At 43.1% G+C, this 17058-nt stretch overlaps 1 protein-coding gene across 1 annotated transcript in view; it reads right to left on the bottom strand.

Moving 5' to 3' along the window:
- The window catches only part of LOC118379582 (alpha-N-acetylgalactosaminide alpha-2,6-sialyltransferase 5-like), a 69755-nt gene extending 53491 nt beyond the window's left edge, over positions 1 to 16264 (bottom strand). The window contains exon 1 of the mRNA XM_052502512.1: positions 15975 to 16264. Within this exon, the coding sequence (XP_052358472.1) occupies positions 15975 to 15977 (3 nt within the window). The 5' untranslated portion in view covers positions 15978 to 16264. The remainder of the gene's footprint in view (positions 1 to 15974) is intronic.
- Positions 16265 to 17058: the final 794 nt, after the last annotated feature.

The raw sequence follows: 17058 nt of genomic DNA on the forward strand, positions 1-17058 counted from the left end.
GAGAATGGAGAGAGAGAGAGGAGGAGGAGGAGAGAGAGGAGAGAGAGAGGAGCGAGAGAGAGGGGAGAGAGAGGTGAACGGAGAGAGAGAGGAGCGAGAGAGAGGAGAGAGAGGAGAGAATGGAGAGAGAGGAGCGAGAGAGAGAGAGAGAGAGAGAGAGGAGAGAGAGGAGAGAGAGAGGAGAGGAGAGAGAAGAGAGGAGAGAGAGGAGGAGAGAGGAGCGAGAGGAGCGAGAGAGAGAGAGAGAGAGAGAGAGAGAGAGAGAGATAGAAATAGAGCAGAGAGAGAGATAGAAAGAGAGAGAGAGAGAGAGAGAGACAGAGGACATAGAGTGAGATGTTGACAAATTACCCAGATTACAGTCCACTAACTATTCCGTGATTGAAACCTCATGCTGAGTGTTGTCCCATATTAACATTAAGAGATTAGGATAATTTTATTGGGCAACCTGAAATGTGACTTCCTCTTTTAACCCAACTCCTCTGAAAAACACCCGTACATATCCTGGTTTTGGAGTGGTACGGAGGGTCGCCACACTGGGGCGCCTGGTGTTCTGCCTTGCTCAAGGGCACAACACCAGGAAATTGCATCTATGATACCAGCCACCCTCCAGTTGGCTGGAGGGAAACAATCACGGGACCAGGTTAACATAACCAGAGATAGTAAAGGCCAGGGTAACATAGTCAGAGATAGTAAAGGCCAGGGTAACATAACCAGAGATAGTAAAGGCCAGGGTAACATAGTCAGAGATAGTAAAGGCCAGGGTAACATAACCAGAGATAGTAAAGGCCAGGGTAACATAGTCAGAGATAGTAAAGGCCAGGGTAACATAACCAGAGATAGTAAAGGCCAGGGTAACATAACCAGAGATAGTAAAGGCCAGGGTAACATAACCAGAGATAGTAAAGGCCAGGGTAACATAACCAGAGATAGTAAAGGCCAGGGTAACATAGTCAGAGATAGTAAAGGCCAGGGTAACATAGTCAGAGATAGTAAAGGCCAGGGTAACATAACCAGAGATAGTAAAGGCCAGGGTAACATAACCAGAGATAGTAAAGGCCAGGGTAACATAACCAGAGATAGTAAAGGCCAGGGTAACATAACCAGAGATAGCAAAGGCCAGGGTAACATAGTCAGAGATAGTAAAGGCCAGGGTAACATAACCAGAGATAGTAAAGGCCAGGGTAACATAACCAGAGATAGTAAAGGACAGGGTAACATAGTCAGAGATAGTAAAGGCCAGGGTAACATAACCAGAGATAGTAAAGGCCAGGGTAACATAACCAGAGATAGCAAAGGCCTGGGTAACATAATCAGAGATAGTAAAGGCCAGGGTAACATAGTCAGAGATAGTAAAGGCCAGGGTAACATAACCAGAGATAGTAAAGGCCAGGGTAACATAGTCAGAGATAGTAAAGGCCAGGGTAACATAGTCAGAGATAGTAAAGGCCAGGGTAACATAACCAGAGATAGTAAAGGCCAGGGTAACATAGTCAGAGATAGTAAAGGCCAGGGTAACATAGTCAGAGATAGTAAAGGACAGGGTAACATAACCAGAGATAGCAAAGGCCAGGGTAACATAAACAGAGATAGTAAAGGCCAGGGTAACATAGTCAGAGATAGTAAAGGTCAGGGTAACATAACCAGAGATAGTAAAGGCCAGGTTAACATAACCAGAGATAGTAAAGGCCAGGTTAACATAACCAGAGATAGTAAAGGCCAGGGTAACATAGTCAGAGATAGTAAAGGCCAGGGTAACATAGTCAGAGATAGTAAAGGCCAGGGTAACATAGTCAGAGATAGTAAAGGCCAGGGTAACATAGCCAGAGATAGTAAAGGCCTGGGTAACATAACCAGAGATAGTAAAGGCCAGGGTAACATAACCAGAGATAGTAAAGGCCAGGGTAACATAACCAGAGATAGTAAAGGCCAGGGTATCATAACCAGAGATAGCAAAGGCCAGAGTAACATAGTCAGAGATAGCAAAGGCCAGGGTAACATAGTCAGAGATAGTAAAGGCCTGGGTAACATAACCAGAGATAGCAAAGGCCAGGGCAACATAGTCAGAGATAGTAAAGGCCAGGGTAACATAGCCAGAGATAGTAAAGGTCAGGGTAACATAACCAGAGATAGTAAAGGCCAGGGTAACATAAACAGAGATAGTAAAGGCCAGGGTAACATAACCAGAGATAGTAAAGGCCAGGCTAACATAGTCAGAGATAGTAAAGGCCAGGGTAACATAACCAGAGATAGTAAAGGCCAGGGTAACATAACCAGAGATAGCAAAGGCCAGGGCAACATAGTCAGAGATAGTAAAGGCCAGGGTAACATAAACAGAGATAGTAAAGGCCAGGGTAACATAACCAGAGATAGCAAAGGCCAGGGTAACATAACCAGAGATAGTAAAGGCCAGGGTAACATAACCAGAGATAGTAAAGGCCAGGGTAACATAACCAGAGATAGCAAAGGCCAGGGCAACATAGTCAGAGATAGTAAAGGCCAGGGTAACATAACCAGAGATAGCAAAGGCCAGGTTAACATAGTCTAGAACGTCAAGATAAACACTATAGACTACACTAGCCTAGAACATCAAGGTAAACACTATAGGGCTCTAAAAATGTAAATAATTCCTCCATGCCATGCATTCCTAACATCATACTATACATTACAGGTGTCATTCATTCCCCATAACAACACAATGAGCCGTTTCCCCATAAAAACACAATGAGCCGTTTCCCCATGAAAACACAATGAGCCGTTTCCCCATAAAAACACAATGAGCCGTTTCCCCATGAAAACACAATGAGCCGTTTCCCCATGAAAACACAATGAGCCGTTTCCCCATGAAAACACAATGAGCCGTTTCCCCATGAAAACACAATGAGCCGTTTCCCCATGAAAACACAATGAGCCGTTTCCCCATGAAAACACAATGAGCCGTTTCCCCATGAAAACACAATGAGCCGTTTCCCCATAACAACACAATGAGCCGTTTCCCCATGAAAACACAATGAGCCGTTTCCCCATAAAAACACAATGAGCCGTTTCCCCATGAAAACACAATGAGCCGTTTCCCCATGAAAACACAATGAGCCGTTTCCCCATAAAGAAAAAATAACCTGCACACACTTTACTGTAGATGACGTTGCTTCATGTCCTTTCTTACATTAATTACACAAAGAGCAAGTATTCAGTTTTGGCAAGAAAAACGGGTCGTCATGGTATCTAAGAAATGAAATACATTTCAAGGTAACATATTTCTTAATAAATCAATCCATACAGCTAGATGTCTATTGTTCACAGCTCTCCTTCTCAGCTGAGAACAGCTAGTGAACACTAGACTACAGATACTGAACACTAGACTACAGATACTGAACACTAGACTACAGATACTGAACACTAGACTACAGATACTGAACACTAGGCTACAGATACTGAACACTAGACTACAGATACTGAACACTAGGCTACAGATACTGAACACTAGACTACAGATACTGAACACTAGACTACAGATACTGAACACTAGACTACAGATACTGAACACTAGACTACAGATACTGAACACTAGGCTACAGATACTGAACACTAGGCTACAGATACTGAACACTAGGCTACAGATACTGAACACTAGACTACAGATACTGAACACTAGGCTACAGATACTGAACACTAGACTACAGACACTACAGATACTGAACACTAGGCTACAGATACTGAACACTAGACTACAGATACTGAACACTAGGCTACAGATACTGAACACTAGACTACAGATACTGAACACTAGACTACAGATACTGAACACTAGACTACAGATACTGAACACTAGACTACAGATACTGAACACTAGACTACAGATACTGAACACTAGAATACAGACACTACAGATACTGAACACTAGGCTACAGATACTGAACACTAGACTACAGATACTGAACACTAGACTACAGATACTGAACACTAGGCTACAGACACTGAACACTAGACTACAGACACTACAGATAATGAACACTAGACTACAGATACTGAACACTAGGCTACAGATACTGAACACTAGACTACAGATACTGAACACTAGACTACAGATACTGAACACTAGACTACAGATACTGAACACTAGACTACAGATACTGAACACTAGACTACAGATACTGAACACTAGGCTACAGATACTGAACACTAGACTACAGATACTGAACACTAGGCTACAGATACTGAACACTAGGCTACAGATACTGAACACTAGACTACAGATACTGAACACTAGACTACAGATACTGAACACTAGACTACAGATACTGAACACTAGACTACAGATACTGAACACTAGGCTAAGCTACAGTAGATTGAACAGCATTACAGTGACTACAACATGCAATACTGTAGAGAAAACAATGATTCAGATGTGCAGACAGACAGTTCTATTCAGTTGTGCAGACAGACAGTTCTATTCAGATGTGCAGACAGACAGTTATATTCAGCAGTGCAGACAGACAGTTCTATTCAGTTGTGCAGACAGACAGTTATATTCAGATGTGCAGACAGACAGTTCTATTCAGTTGTGCAGACAGACAGTTCTATTCAGATGTGCAGACAGACAGTTCTATTCAGTTGTGCAGACAGACAGTTCTATTCAAATGTGCAGACAGACAGTTCTATTCAGTTGTGCAGACAGACAGTTCTATTCAAATGTGCAGATAGACAGTTCTATTCAGTTGTGCAGACAGACAGTTCTATTCAGTTGTGCAGACAGACAGTTCTATTCAAATGTGCAGATAGACAGTTCTATTCAGTTGTGCAGACAGACAGTTCTATTCAAATGTGCAGACAGACAGTTCTATTCAGTTGTGCAGACAGACAGTTCTATTCAGTTGTGCAGACAGACAGTTCTATTCAAATGTGCAGATAGACAGTTCTATTCAGTTGTGCAGACAGACAGTTCTATTCAAATGTGCAGATAGACAGTTCTATTCAGTTGTGCAGACAGACAGTTCTATTCAGTTGTGCAGACAGACAGTTCTATTCAAATGTGCAGATAGACAGTTCTATTCAGTTGTGCAGACAGACAGTTCTATTCAAATGTGCAGACAGACAGTTCTATTCAGTTGTGCAGACAGACAGTTCTAGCCTAAGAATAGACATGACAACAATAGTTCAACAAGATCCTGCCATGGTGTCTAGTTCCACAAGATCTTACCATGGTGACTAGTTCAACAAGATCTTACCATGGTGTCAAGTTCAACTAGATCCGACCATGGTGTCTAGTTCAACTAGATCTTACCATGGTGTCTAGTTCCACTAGATCCTACCATGGTGTCAAGTTCAACTAGATCTTACCATGGTGTCTAGTTCAACTAGATCCGACCATGGTGAATAGTTCAACTAGATCCGACCATGGTGAATAGTTCAACTAGATCCGACCATGGTGTCTAGTTCAACTAGATCCTACCATGGTGTCTAGTTCAACAAGATCCGACCATGGTGTCTAGTTCAACAAGATCCGACCATGGTGTCTAGTTCAACAAGATCCGACCATGGTGTCAAGTTCAACTAGATCCGACCATGGTGTCTAGTTCAACTAGATCTTACCATGGTGTCTAGTTCAACTAGATCCGACCATGGTGTCTAGTTCAACTAGATCCGACCATGGTGTCTAGTTCAACTAGATCTTACCATGGTGTCTAGTTCAACAAGATCCGACCATGGTGTCTAGTTCAAAAATATCTTACCATGGTGTCAAGTTCAACTAGATCCGACCATGGTGTCTAGTTCAACTAGATCTTACCATGGTGTCTAGTTCAAAAATATCTTACCATGGTGTCAAGTTCAACTAGATCCGACCATGGTGTCTAGTTCAACAAGATCTTACCATGGTGTCTAGTTCAACTAGATCCGACCATGGTGAATAGTTCAACTAGATCCGACCATGGTGTCTAGTTCAACTAGATCCGACCATGGTGTCTAGTTCAACTAGATCCGACCATGGTGTCTAGTTCAGCAAGATCTTACCATGGTGTCTAGTTCAACTAGGTCCGACCATGGTGAATAGTTCAACTAGATCTTACCATGGTGTCTAGTTCAACTAGATCCGACCATGGTGTCTAGTTCAACTAGATCCGACCATGGTGTCTAGTTCAACTAGATCCGACCATGGTGTCTAGTTCAACTAGATCCGACCATGGTGTCTAGTTCAACTAGATCCGACCATGGTGTCTAGTTCAACTAGATCCGACCATGGTGTCTAGTTCAACTAGATCCGACCATGGTGTCTAGTTCAACTAGATCCGACCATGGTGTCTAGTTCAACTAGATCTTACCATGGTTTCAAGTTCAACTAGATCCGACCATGGTGTCAAGTTCAACTAGATCTTACCATGGTGTCAAGTTCAACTAGGTCCGACCATGGTGTCTAGTTCAACAAGATCCGACCATGGTGTCTAGTTCAACAAGATCCGACCATGGTGTCTAGTTCAACAAGATCTTACCATGGTGTCTAGTTCAACAAGATCCGACCATGGTGTCTAGTTCAACAAGATCCGACCATGGTGTCTAGTTCAACAATATCCTACCATGGTGTCTAGTTCCACAAGATCCGACCATGGTGTCTAGTTCCACAAGATCCGACCATGGTGTCTAGTTATAATAATAATAATATATGCCATTTAGCTGACGCTTTTATCCAAAGCGACTTACAGTCATGTGTGCATACATTCTCGTATTCCACAAGATCCGACCATGGTGTCTAGTTCAACTAGATCCGACCATGGTGTCTAGTTCAACTAGATCCGACCATGGTGTCAAGTTCAACTAGATCCGACCATGGTGTCAAGTTCAACTAGATCCGACCATGGTGTCAAGTTCAACTAGATCCGACCATGGTGTCTAGTTCCACAAGATCCGACCATGGTGTCTAGTTCAACTAGATCCGACCATGGTGTCAAGTTCAACTAGATCTTACCATGGTGTCTAGTTCAAAAATATCTTACCATGGTGTCAAGTTCAACTAGATCCGACCATGGTGTCTAGTTCAACTAGATCTTACCATGGTGTCTAGTTCAAAAATATCTTACCATGGTGTCAAGTTCAACTAGATCCGACCATGGTGTCTAGTTCAACAAGATCTTACCATGGTGTCTAGTTCAACAAGATCCGACCATGGTGAATAGTTCAACAAGATCCGACCATGGTGAATAGTTCAACTAGATCTTACCATGGTGTCTAGTTCAACTAGATCCGACCATGGTGTCTAGTTCAACTAGATCCTACCATGGTGTCTAGTTCAACTAGATCCGACCATGGTGAATAGTTCAACTAGATCTTACCATGGTGTCTAGTTCAACTAGATCCGACCATGGTGTCTAGTTCAACTAGATCCGACCATGGTGTCTAGTTCAACTAGATCCGACCATGGTGTCTAGTTCAACTAGATCCTACCATGGTGTCTAGTTCAACTAGATCCGACCATGGTGAATAGTTCAACTAGATCCGACCATGGTGTCTAGTTCAACTAGATCCTACCATGGTGTCTAGTTCAACTAGATCCGACCATGGTGTCTAGTTCAACAAGATCTTACCATGGTTTCAAGTTCAACTAGATCCGACCATGGTGTCAAGTTCAACTAGATCTTACCATGGTGTCAAGTTCAACTAGGTCCGACCATGGTGTCTGTTCAAGATCCGACCATGGTGTCTAGTTCAACAAGATCCGACCATGGTGTCTAGTTCAGCAAGATCTTACCATGGTGTCTAGTTCAACAAGATCCGACCATGGTGTCTAGTTCAGCAAGATCCGACCATGGTGTCTAGTTCAACAATATCCTACCATGGTGTCTAGTTCCACAAGATCCGACCATGGTGTCTAGTTCCACAAGATCCGACCATGGTGTCACACTAGATCCGACCATGTGTGTTCTAGATCCGACCAGTTCTAGTTCAACTAGATCCGACCATGGTGAATAGTTCAACAAGATCCGACCATGGTGTCTAGTTCCACAAGATCTTACCATGGTGTCTAGTTCAACAATATCCGACCATGGTGTCTAGTTCAACTAGATCCGACCATGGTGAATAGTTCAACAATATCCGACCATGGTGTCTAGTTCAACTAGATCCGACCATGGTGTCAAGTTCAACAATATCCTACCATGGTGTCTAGTTCAACTAGATCCGACCATGGTGTCTAGTTCAACAAGATCTTACCATGGTGTCTAGTTCAACTAGATCCGACCATGGTGTCTAGTTCAACTAGATCCTACCATGGTGTCTAGTTCAACTAGATCCGACCATGGTGTCTAGTTCAACTAGATCCGACCATGGTGTCTAGTTCAACTAGATCCGACCATGGTGTCTAGTTCAACTAGATCCTACCATGGTGTCTAGTTCAACTAGATCCGACCATGGTGAATAGTTCAACTAGATCCGACCATGGTGTCTAGTTCAACTAGATCCGACCATGGTGTCTAGTTCAACTAGATCCGACCATGGTGTCTAGTTCAACTAGATCCTACCATGGTGTCTAGTTCAACTAGATCCGACCATGGTGTCTAGTTCAACTAGATCTTACCATGGTGTCAAGTTCAACTAGGTCCGACCATGGTGTCTAGTTCAACAAGATCCGACCATGGTGTGTTCTAGATCTTACCATGGTGTCTAGTTCAAGATCCGACCATGGTGTCTAGTTCAACAAGATCTTACCATGGTGTCTAGTTCAACAATATCCGACCATGGTGTCTAGTTCAACAAGATCCGACCATGGTGTCTAGTTCCACAAGATCCACCATGGTGTCTAGTTCCTACCATGGTGTCTAGTTCAACAAGATCCGACCATGGTGTCTAGTTCAACAAGATCCGACCATGGTGTCTAGTTCAACTAGATCCGACCATGGTGAATAGTTCAACTAGATCCGACCATGGTGTCTAGTTCAACAATATCCTACCATGGTGTCTAGTTCAACTAGATCCGACCATGGTGTCTAGTTCATCTAGATCCGACCATGGTGTCTAGTTCAGATCCGACCATGATCCGATCTTACCATGGTGTCTAGTTCAACTAGATCCGACCATGGTGAATAGTTCAACAATATTACCATGGTGTCTAGTTCAACTAGATCCGACCATGGTGTCTAGTTCAACTAGATCCGACCATGGTGTCAACAATATCCGACCATGGTGTCTAGTTCAACTAGATCGACCATGGTGTCTAGTTCAACTAGATCCGACCATGGTGTCTAGTTCAACTAGATCCGACCATGGTGTCTAGTTCAACAATAGATCCGACCATGGTGTCTAGTTCAACAAGATCCTACCATGGTGTCTAGTTCCACAAGATCTTACCATGGTGAATAGTTCAACTAGATCCGACCATGGTGTCTAGTTCAACAAGATCTTACCATGGTGTCAAGTTCACAAGTCCGACCATGGTGTCTAGTTCAATCCGACCAGATCCTACCATGGTGTCTAGTTCAACAAGATCCTACCATGGTGTCTAGTTCACAAGATCCTACCATGGTGTCTAGTTCAACTAGATCCGACCATGGTGTCTAGTTCAACAATATCCTACCATGGTGTCTAGTTCAACAAGATCCGACCATGGTGTCTAGTTCAACAAGATCCTACCATGGTGTCTAGTTCAACAAGATCCGACCATGGTGTCTAGTTCAACTAGATCCGACCATGGTGTCTAGTTCAACAAGATCTTACCATGGTGTCTAGTTCAACTAGATCTTACCATGGTGTCTAGTTCATCTAGATCCGACCATGGTGTCTAGTTCAACAAGATCTTACCATGGTGTCTAGTTCAACTAGATCGACCATGGTGTCTAGTTCAACAAGATCCTACCATGGTGTCTAGTTCAACAAGATCCGACCATGGTGTCAAGTTCAACTAGATCCGACCATGGTGTCTAGTTCAACTAGATCTTACCATGGTGTCTAGTTTAACTAGATCCGACCATGGTGTCTAGTTCAACTAGATCCGACCATGGTGAATAGTTCAACTAGATCTTACCATGGTGTCTAGTTCAACAAGATCCGACCATGGTGAATAGTTCAACTAGATCCGACCATGGTGAATAGTTCAACTAGATCCGACCATGGTGTCTAGTTCAACTAGATCCTACCATGGTGTCTAGTTCAACAAGATCCGACCATGGTGTCTAGTTCAACAAGATCTTACCATGGTGTCTAGTTCAACTAGATCTTACCATGGTGTCTAGTTCAACTAGATCTTACCATGGTGTCTAGTTCAACTAGATCTTACCATGGTGTCTAGTTCAACAAGATCCGACCATGGTGTCTAGTTCAACTAGATCCTACCATGGTGTCTAGTTCAACTAGATCCGACCATGGTGTCTAGTTCAACTAGATCTTACCATGGTGTCTAGTTCAACTAGATCTTACCATGGTGTCTAGTTCAACTAGATCTTACCATGGTGTCTAGTTCAACTATATCCTACCATGGTGTCTAGTTCAACAAGATCTTACCATGGTGTCTAGTTCAACTAGATCTTACCATGGTGTCTAGTTCAACTAGATCCTACCATGGCGAATAGTTCAACTAGATCCTACCATGGTGTCTAGTTCAACAAGATCCTACCATGGTGTCTAGTTCAACAAGATCCTACCATGGTGTCTAGTTCAACTAGATCCTACCATGGTGAATAGTTCAACTAGATCCGACCATGGTGAATAGTTCAACTAGATCCGACCATGGTGTCTAGTTCAACTAGATCCGACCATGGTGAATAGTTCAACTAGATCCGACCATGGTGTCTAGTTCAACTAGATCCTACCATGGTGTCTAGTTCAACTAGATCTTACCATGGTGTCTAGTTCAACTAGATCTTACCATGGTGTCTAGTTCAACTAGATCTTACCATGGTGTCTAGTTCAACTAGATCTTACCATGGTGTCTAGTTCAACTAGATCTTACCATGGTGTCTAGTTCAACTAGATCTTACCATGGTGTCTAGTTCAACAATATCCTACCATGGTGTCTAGTTCAACTAGATCTTACCATGGTGTCTAGTTCAACAAGATCTTACCATGGTGTCTAGTTCAACAATATCCTACCATGGTGTCTAGTTCAACAAGATCTTACCATGGTGTCTAGTTCAACTAGATCTTACCATGGTGTCTAGTTCAACTAGATCTTACCATGGTGTCTAGTTCAACTATATCCTACCATGGTGTCTAGTTCAACAAGATCTTACCATGGTGTCTAGTTCAACAATATCCTACCATGGTGTCTAGTTCAACAATATCCTACCATGGTGAATAGTTCAACTAGATCTTACCATGGTGTCTAGTTCAACAATATCCTACCATGGTGAATAGTTCAACTAGATCCGACCATGGTGTCTAGTTCAACAATATCCTACCATGATGTCTAGTTCAACTATATCCTACCATGGTGTCTAGTTCAACTATATCCTACCATGGTGTCTAGTTCAACTAGATCCTAACATTGGTGTCTAGTTCAACAAGATCCGACCATGGTGTCTAGTTCAACAATATCCTACCATGATGTCTAGTTCAACTATATCCTACCATGGTGTCTAGTTCAACTATATCCTACCATGGTGTCTAGTTCAACTAGATCCTACCATGGTGTCTAGTTCCACAAGATCCTACCATGGTGTCTAGTTCAACAAGATCCTACCATGGTGTCTAGTTCAACTAGATCCTACCATGGTGTCTAGTTCCACAAGATCCTACCATGGTGTCTAGTTCAACAAGATCCTACCATGGTGTCTAGTTCCACAAGATCCTACCATGGTGTCTAGTTCAACAAGATCCTACCATGGTGTCTAGTTCAACTAGATCCTACCATGGTGTCTAGTTCCACAAGATCCTACCATGGTGTCTAGTTCAACAAGATCTTACCATGGTGTCAAGTTCAACTAGATCCGACCATGGTGTCTAGTTCAACTAGATCTTACCATGGTGTCTAGTTCCACAAGATCTTACCATGGTGTCAAGTTCAAAAATATCTTACCATGGTGTCAAGTTCAACTAGATCCGACCATGGTGTCTAGTTCAACTAGATCCGACCATGGTGTCTAGTTCAACAAGATCCGACCATGGTGTCAAGTTCAACTAGATCCTACCATGGTGTCTAGTTCAACTAGATCCTACCATGGTGTCAAGTTCAACTAGATCCTACCATGGTGTCTAGTTCAACTAGATCCGACCATGGTGTCTAGTTCAACTAGATCCGACCATGGTGTCTAGTTCAACAAGATCCGACCATGGTGTCAAGTTCAACTAGATCCGACCATGGTGTCTAGTTCAACTAGATCTTACCATGGTGTCAAGTTCAACTAGGTCCGACCATGGTGTCTAGTTCAACAAGATCCGACCATGGTGTCTAGTTCAACAAGATCTTACCATGGTGTCTAGTTCAACAAGATCCGACCATGGTGTCTAGTTCAACAAGATCCGACCATGGTGTCTAGTTCAACAATATCCTACCATGGTGTCTAGTTCCACAAGATCCGACCATGGTGTCTAGTTCCACAAGATCCGACCATGGTGTCTAGTTCAACTAGATCCGACCATGGTGAATAGTTCAACTAGATCCGACCATGGTGTCTAGTTCAACAAGATCCTACCATGGTGTCTAGTTCAACTAGATCCGACCATGGTGTCTAGTTCAACTAGATCCGACCATGGTGAATAGTTCAACTAGATCCGACCATGGTGTCTAGTTCAACTAGATCCGACCATGGTGTCTAGTTCAACAATATCCTACCATGGTGAATAGTTCAACTAGATCTTACCATGGTGTCTAGTTCAACTAGATCCGACCATGGTGTATAGTTCAACTAGATCCGACCATGGTGAATAGTTCAACTAGATCTTACCATGGTGTCTAGTTCAACTAGATCCGACCATGGTGTCTAGTTCAACTAGATCCGACCATGGTGTCTAGTTCAACTAGATCCGACCATGGTGAATAGTTCAACTAGATCTTACCATGGTGTCTAGTTCAACTAGATCTTACCATGGTGTCTAGTTCAACTAGATCCTACCATGGTGTGAAGTTCAACTAGATCCGACCATGGTGTCTAGTTCAACTAGATCCGACCATGGTGTCTAGTTCAACAAGATCTTACCATGGTTTCAAGTTCAACTAGATCCGACCATGGTGTCAAGTTCAACTAGATCTTACCATGGTGTCTAGTTCAACTAGGTCCGACCATGGTGTCTAGTTCAACAAGATCCGACCATGGTGTCTAGTTCAACAAGATCCGACCATGGTGTCTAGTTCAACAAGATCCGACCATGGTGTCTAGTTCAACAAGATCCGACCATGGTGTCTAGTTCAACAAGATCCGACCATGGTGTCTAGTTCAACAAGATCCTACCATGGTGTGAAGTTCAACTAGATCCGACCATGGTGTCAAGTTCAACTAGATCCGACCATGGTGTCTAGTTCAACTAGATCCGACCATGGTGAATAGTTCAACAAGATCCGACCATGGTGTCTAGTTCCACAAGATCTTACCATGGTGTCTAGTTCAACAATATCCGACCATGGTGTCTAGTTCAACTAGATCCGACCATGGTGTCTAGTTCAACAATATCCGACCATGGTGTCTAGTTCAACTAGATCCGACCATGGTGAATAGTTCAACAATATCCTACCATGGTGTCTAGTTCAACTAGATCCGACCATGGTGTCTAGTTCAACAAGATCCGACCATGGTGTCTAGTTCAACAAGATCCGACCATGGTGTCTAGTTCAACAAGATCCGACCATGGTGTCTAGTTCAACTAGATCCGACCATGGTGTCTAGTTCAACAAGATCCGACCATGGTGTCTAGTTCAACAAGATCCTACCATGGTGTCTAGTTCCACAAGATCCTACCATGGTGAATAGTTCAACTAGATCCGACCATGGTGTCTAGTTCAACTAGATCCGACCATGGTGTCTAGTTCAACAATATCCTACCATGGTGAATAGTTCAACTAGATCTTACCATGGTGTCTAGTTCAACTAGATCCGACCATGGTGTCTAGTTCAACTAGATCCGACCATGGTGTCTAGTTCAACTAGATCCTACCATGGTGTCTAGTTCAACAATATCCTACCATGGTGTCTAGTTCAACAATATCCTACCATGGTGTCTAGTTCAACTAGATCCTACCATGGTGTCTAGTTCAACTAGATCCTACCATGGCGAATAGTTCAACTAGATCCTACCATGGTGTCTAGTTCAACAAGATCTTACCATGGTGTCAAGTTCAACTAGATCTTACCATGGTGTCTAGTTCAACTAGATCCTACCATGGTGTCTAGTTCAACAAGATCTTACCATGGTGTCTAGTTCAACTAGATCTTACCATGGTGTCTAGTTCAACTAGATCCGACCATGGTGAATAGTTCAACTAGATCCGACCATGGTGTCTAGTTCAACTAGATCCTACCATGGTGTCTAGTTCAACAAGATCCTACCATGGTGTCTAGTTCAACTAGATCCGACCATGGTGAATAGTTCAACTAGATCCTACCATGGTGAATAGTTCAACTAGATCCGACCATGGTGTCTAGTTCAACTAGATCCGACCATGGTGAATAGTTCAACTAGATCCGACCATGGTGTCTAGTTCAACTAGATCCTACCATGGTGTCTAGTTCAACTAGATCCGACCATGGTGTCTAGTTCAACTAGATCTTACCATGGTGTCTAGTTCAACTAGATCTTACCATGGTGTCTAGTTCAACTAGATCTTACCATGGTGTCTAGTTCAACTAGATCTTACCATGGTGTCTAGTTCAACTATATCCTACCATGGTGTCTAGTTCAACAAGATCCTACCATGGTGTCTAGTTCAACTAGATCTTACCATGGTGTCTAGTTCAACTAGATCTTACCATGGTGTCTAGTTCAACTATATCCTACCATGGTGTCTAGTTCAACAAGATCTTACCATGGTGAATAGTTCAACTAGATCTTACCATGATGTCTAGTTCAACTAGATCCTACCATGGTGTCTAGTTCAACAATATCCTACCATGGTGTCTAGTTCAGCAATATCCTACCATGGTGTCTAGTTCAACAATATCCTACCATGGTGTCTAGTTCAACAATATCCTACCATGGTGAATAGTTCAACTAGATCTTACCATGGTGTCTAGTTCAACAATATCCTACCATGGTGAATAGTTCAACTAGATCCGACCATGGTGTCTAGTTCAACAATATCCTACCATGATGTCTAGTTCAACTATATCCTACCATGGTGTCTAGTTCAACTAGATCCTACCATGGTGTCTAGTTCAACTAGATCCTACCATGGTGTCTAGTTCAACAAGATCCGACCATGGTGTCTAGTTCAACAATATCCTACCATGGTGTCTAGTTCAACTAGATCCTACCATGGTGTCTAGTTCAACTAGATCCTACCATGGTGTCTAGTTCAACTAGATCCTACCATGGTGTCTAGTTCAACTAGATCCTACCATGGTGTCTAGTTCAACTAGATCCTACCATGGTGTCTAGTTCAACTAGATCCTACCATGGTGTCTAGTTCAACAAGATCCGACCATGGTGTCTAGTTCAGCAAGATCCTACCATGGTGTCTAGTTCCACAAGATCCTACCATGGTGTCTAGTTCAACAAGATCCTACCATGGTGTCTAGTTCAACAAGATCCTACCATGGTGTCTAGTTCCACAAGATCCTACCATGGTGTCTAGTTCAACAATATCCTACCATGGTGTCTAGTTCAACAAGATCCTACCATGGTGTCTAGTTCAACAATATCCTACCATGGTGTCTAGTTCAACTAGATCCTACCATGGTGTCTAGTTCAACTAGATCCTACCATGGCGAATAGTTCAACTAGATCCTACCATGGTGTCTAGTTCAACTAGATCCTACCATGGTGTCTAGTTCAACAAGATCCTACCATGGTGTCTAGTTCAACTAGATCCTACCATGGTGAATAGTTCAACTAGATCCTACCATTTTGCAGCACCTCTCCGTCTTATTTGTTGTAGTGTGCCCTCGTAGCTCCAGTGTTCCTCACGCTATCGGTCCGTCTATATAGAACAGCAGAGGGATAATATCTTCTCCTTGCATCCCATCGCTCTCACTCTGTCATCAATATGGTGCTGTGTTCTGGATGTCTCCTTTCTCTCGCAGCGCTGTGTGTGTCAGATCACCGACTGTGTAGAAACGGACCTGAAGCCAAGCGCGATACACAGTGCAGAGGACAGATGTTGCCTGTTGGAGTACAGCATGGTCTTAAAGCTCACAGCGTTCCGGGTCTGAAGGTAGAAAGCAACGACAGGTTCCTCTCCGTAACCAATAAGGACACTGGAATACAGAGCAGCTCCACAATAACCGCGCAAGTGCGAGCAACAGTGGCTTATTCAATCCATGGTGCTGAATTGAATGAAACGGCCGTTGTGTCGCGATCCTAGATATTTCACTTTGGATGCGTGCTGGTTGTCCGTAGTTCTGAATGACAGCTCTTTGAATGACACATTAACTTATTCCAATTAATGACGGAGAATAATTATCTCCCTGCCGGGTATATTGACGTCAATGTGCAGAGTGATTGTGAGAGCACTGGATCGTAAAATTTCACTCTGGGTTGTTTCAGCATTATAATCTTCTGAAAATAATATCTGAATGGTCCTGAGAGACAATATATGTCCTATGGAACCTGGTTAACAGTCCCTATATAGAGCCCTGTAGCTCAGTTGGTAGAGCATGGCGCTTGTAACGCCAGGGTAGTGGGTTCGATTCCCGGGACCACCCATACGTAGAATGTATGCACACATGACTGTAAGTCGCTTTGGATAAAAGCGTCAGCTAAATGGCATATATTATTATATATTATATATAGAGCCCTATGGAACCTAGTCAACAGTCCTTATATAGAGCCCTATGGAACCTAGTCAACAGTCCCTATATAGAGCCTTATGGAACCTGGTTAACAGTCCCTATATAGAGCCCTATGGAACCTGGTTAACAGTCCCTATATAGAGCCCTATGGAACCTGGTTAACAGTCCCTATATAGAGCCCTATGGAACCTGGCTA

The sequence above is a fragment of the Oncorhynchus keta genome, unplaced genomic scaffold (assembly GCF_023373465.1).
Source record: "Oncorhynchus keta strain PuntledgeMale-10-30-2019 unplaced genomic scaffold, Oket_V2 Un_contig_15718_pilon_pilon, whole genome shotgun sequence".
Lineage (NCBI taxonomy): Eukaryota > Metazoa > Chordata > Actinopteri > Salmoniformes > Salmonidae > Oncorhynchus > Oncorhynchus keta.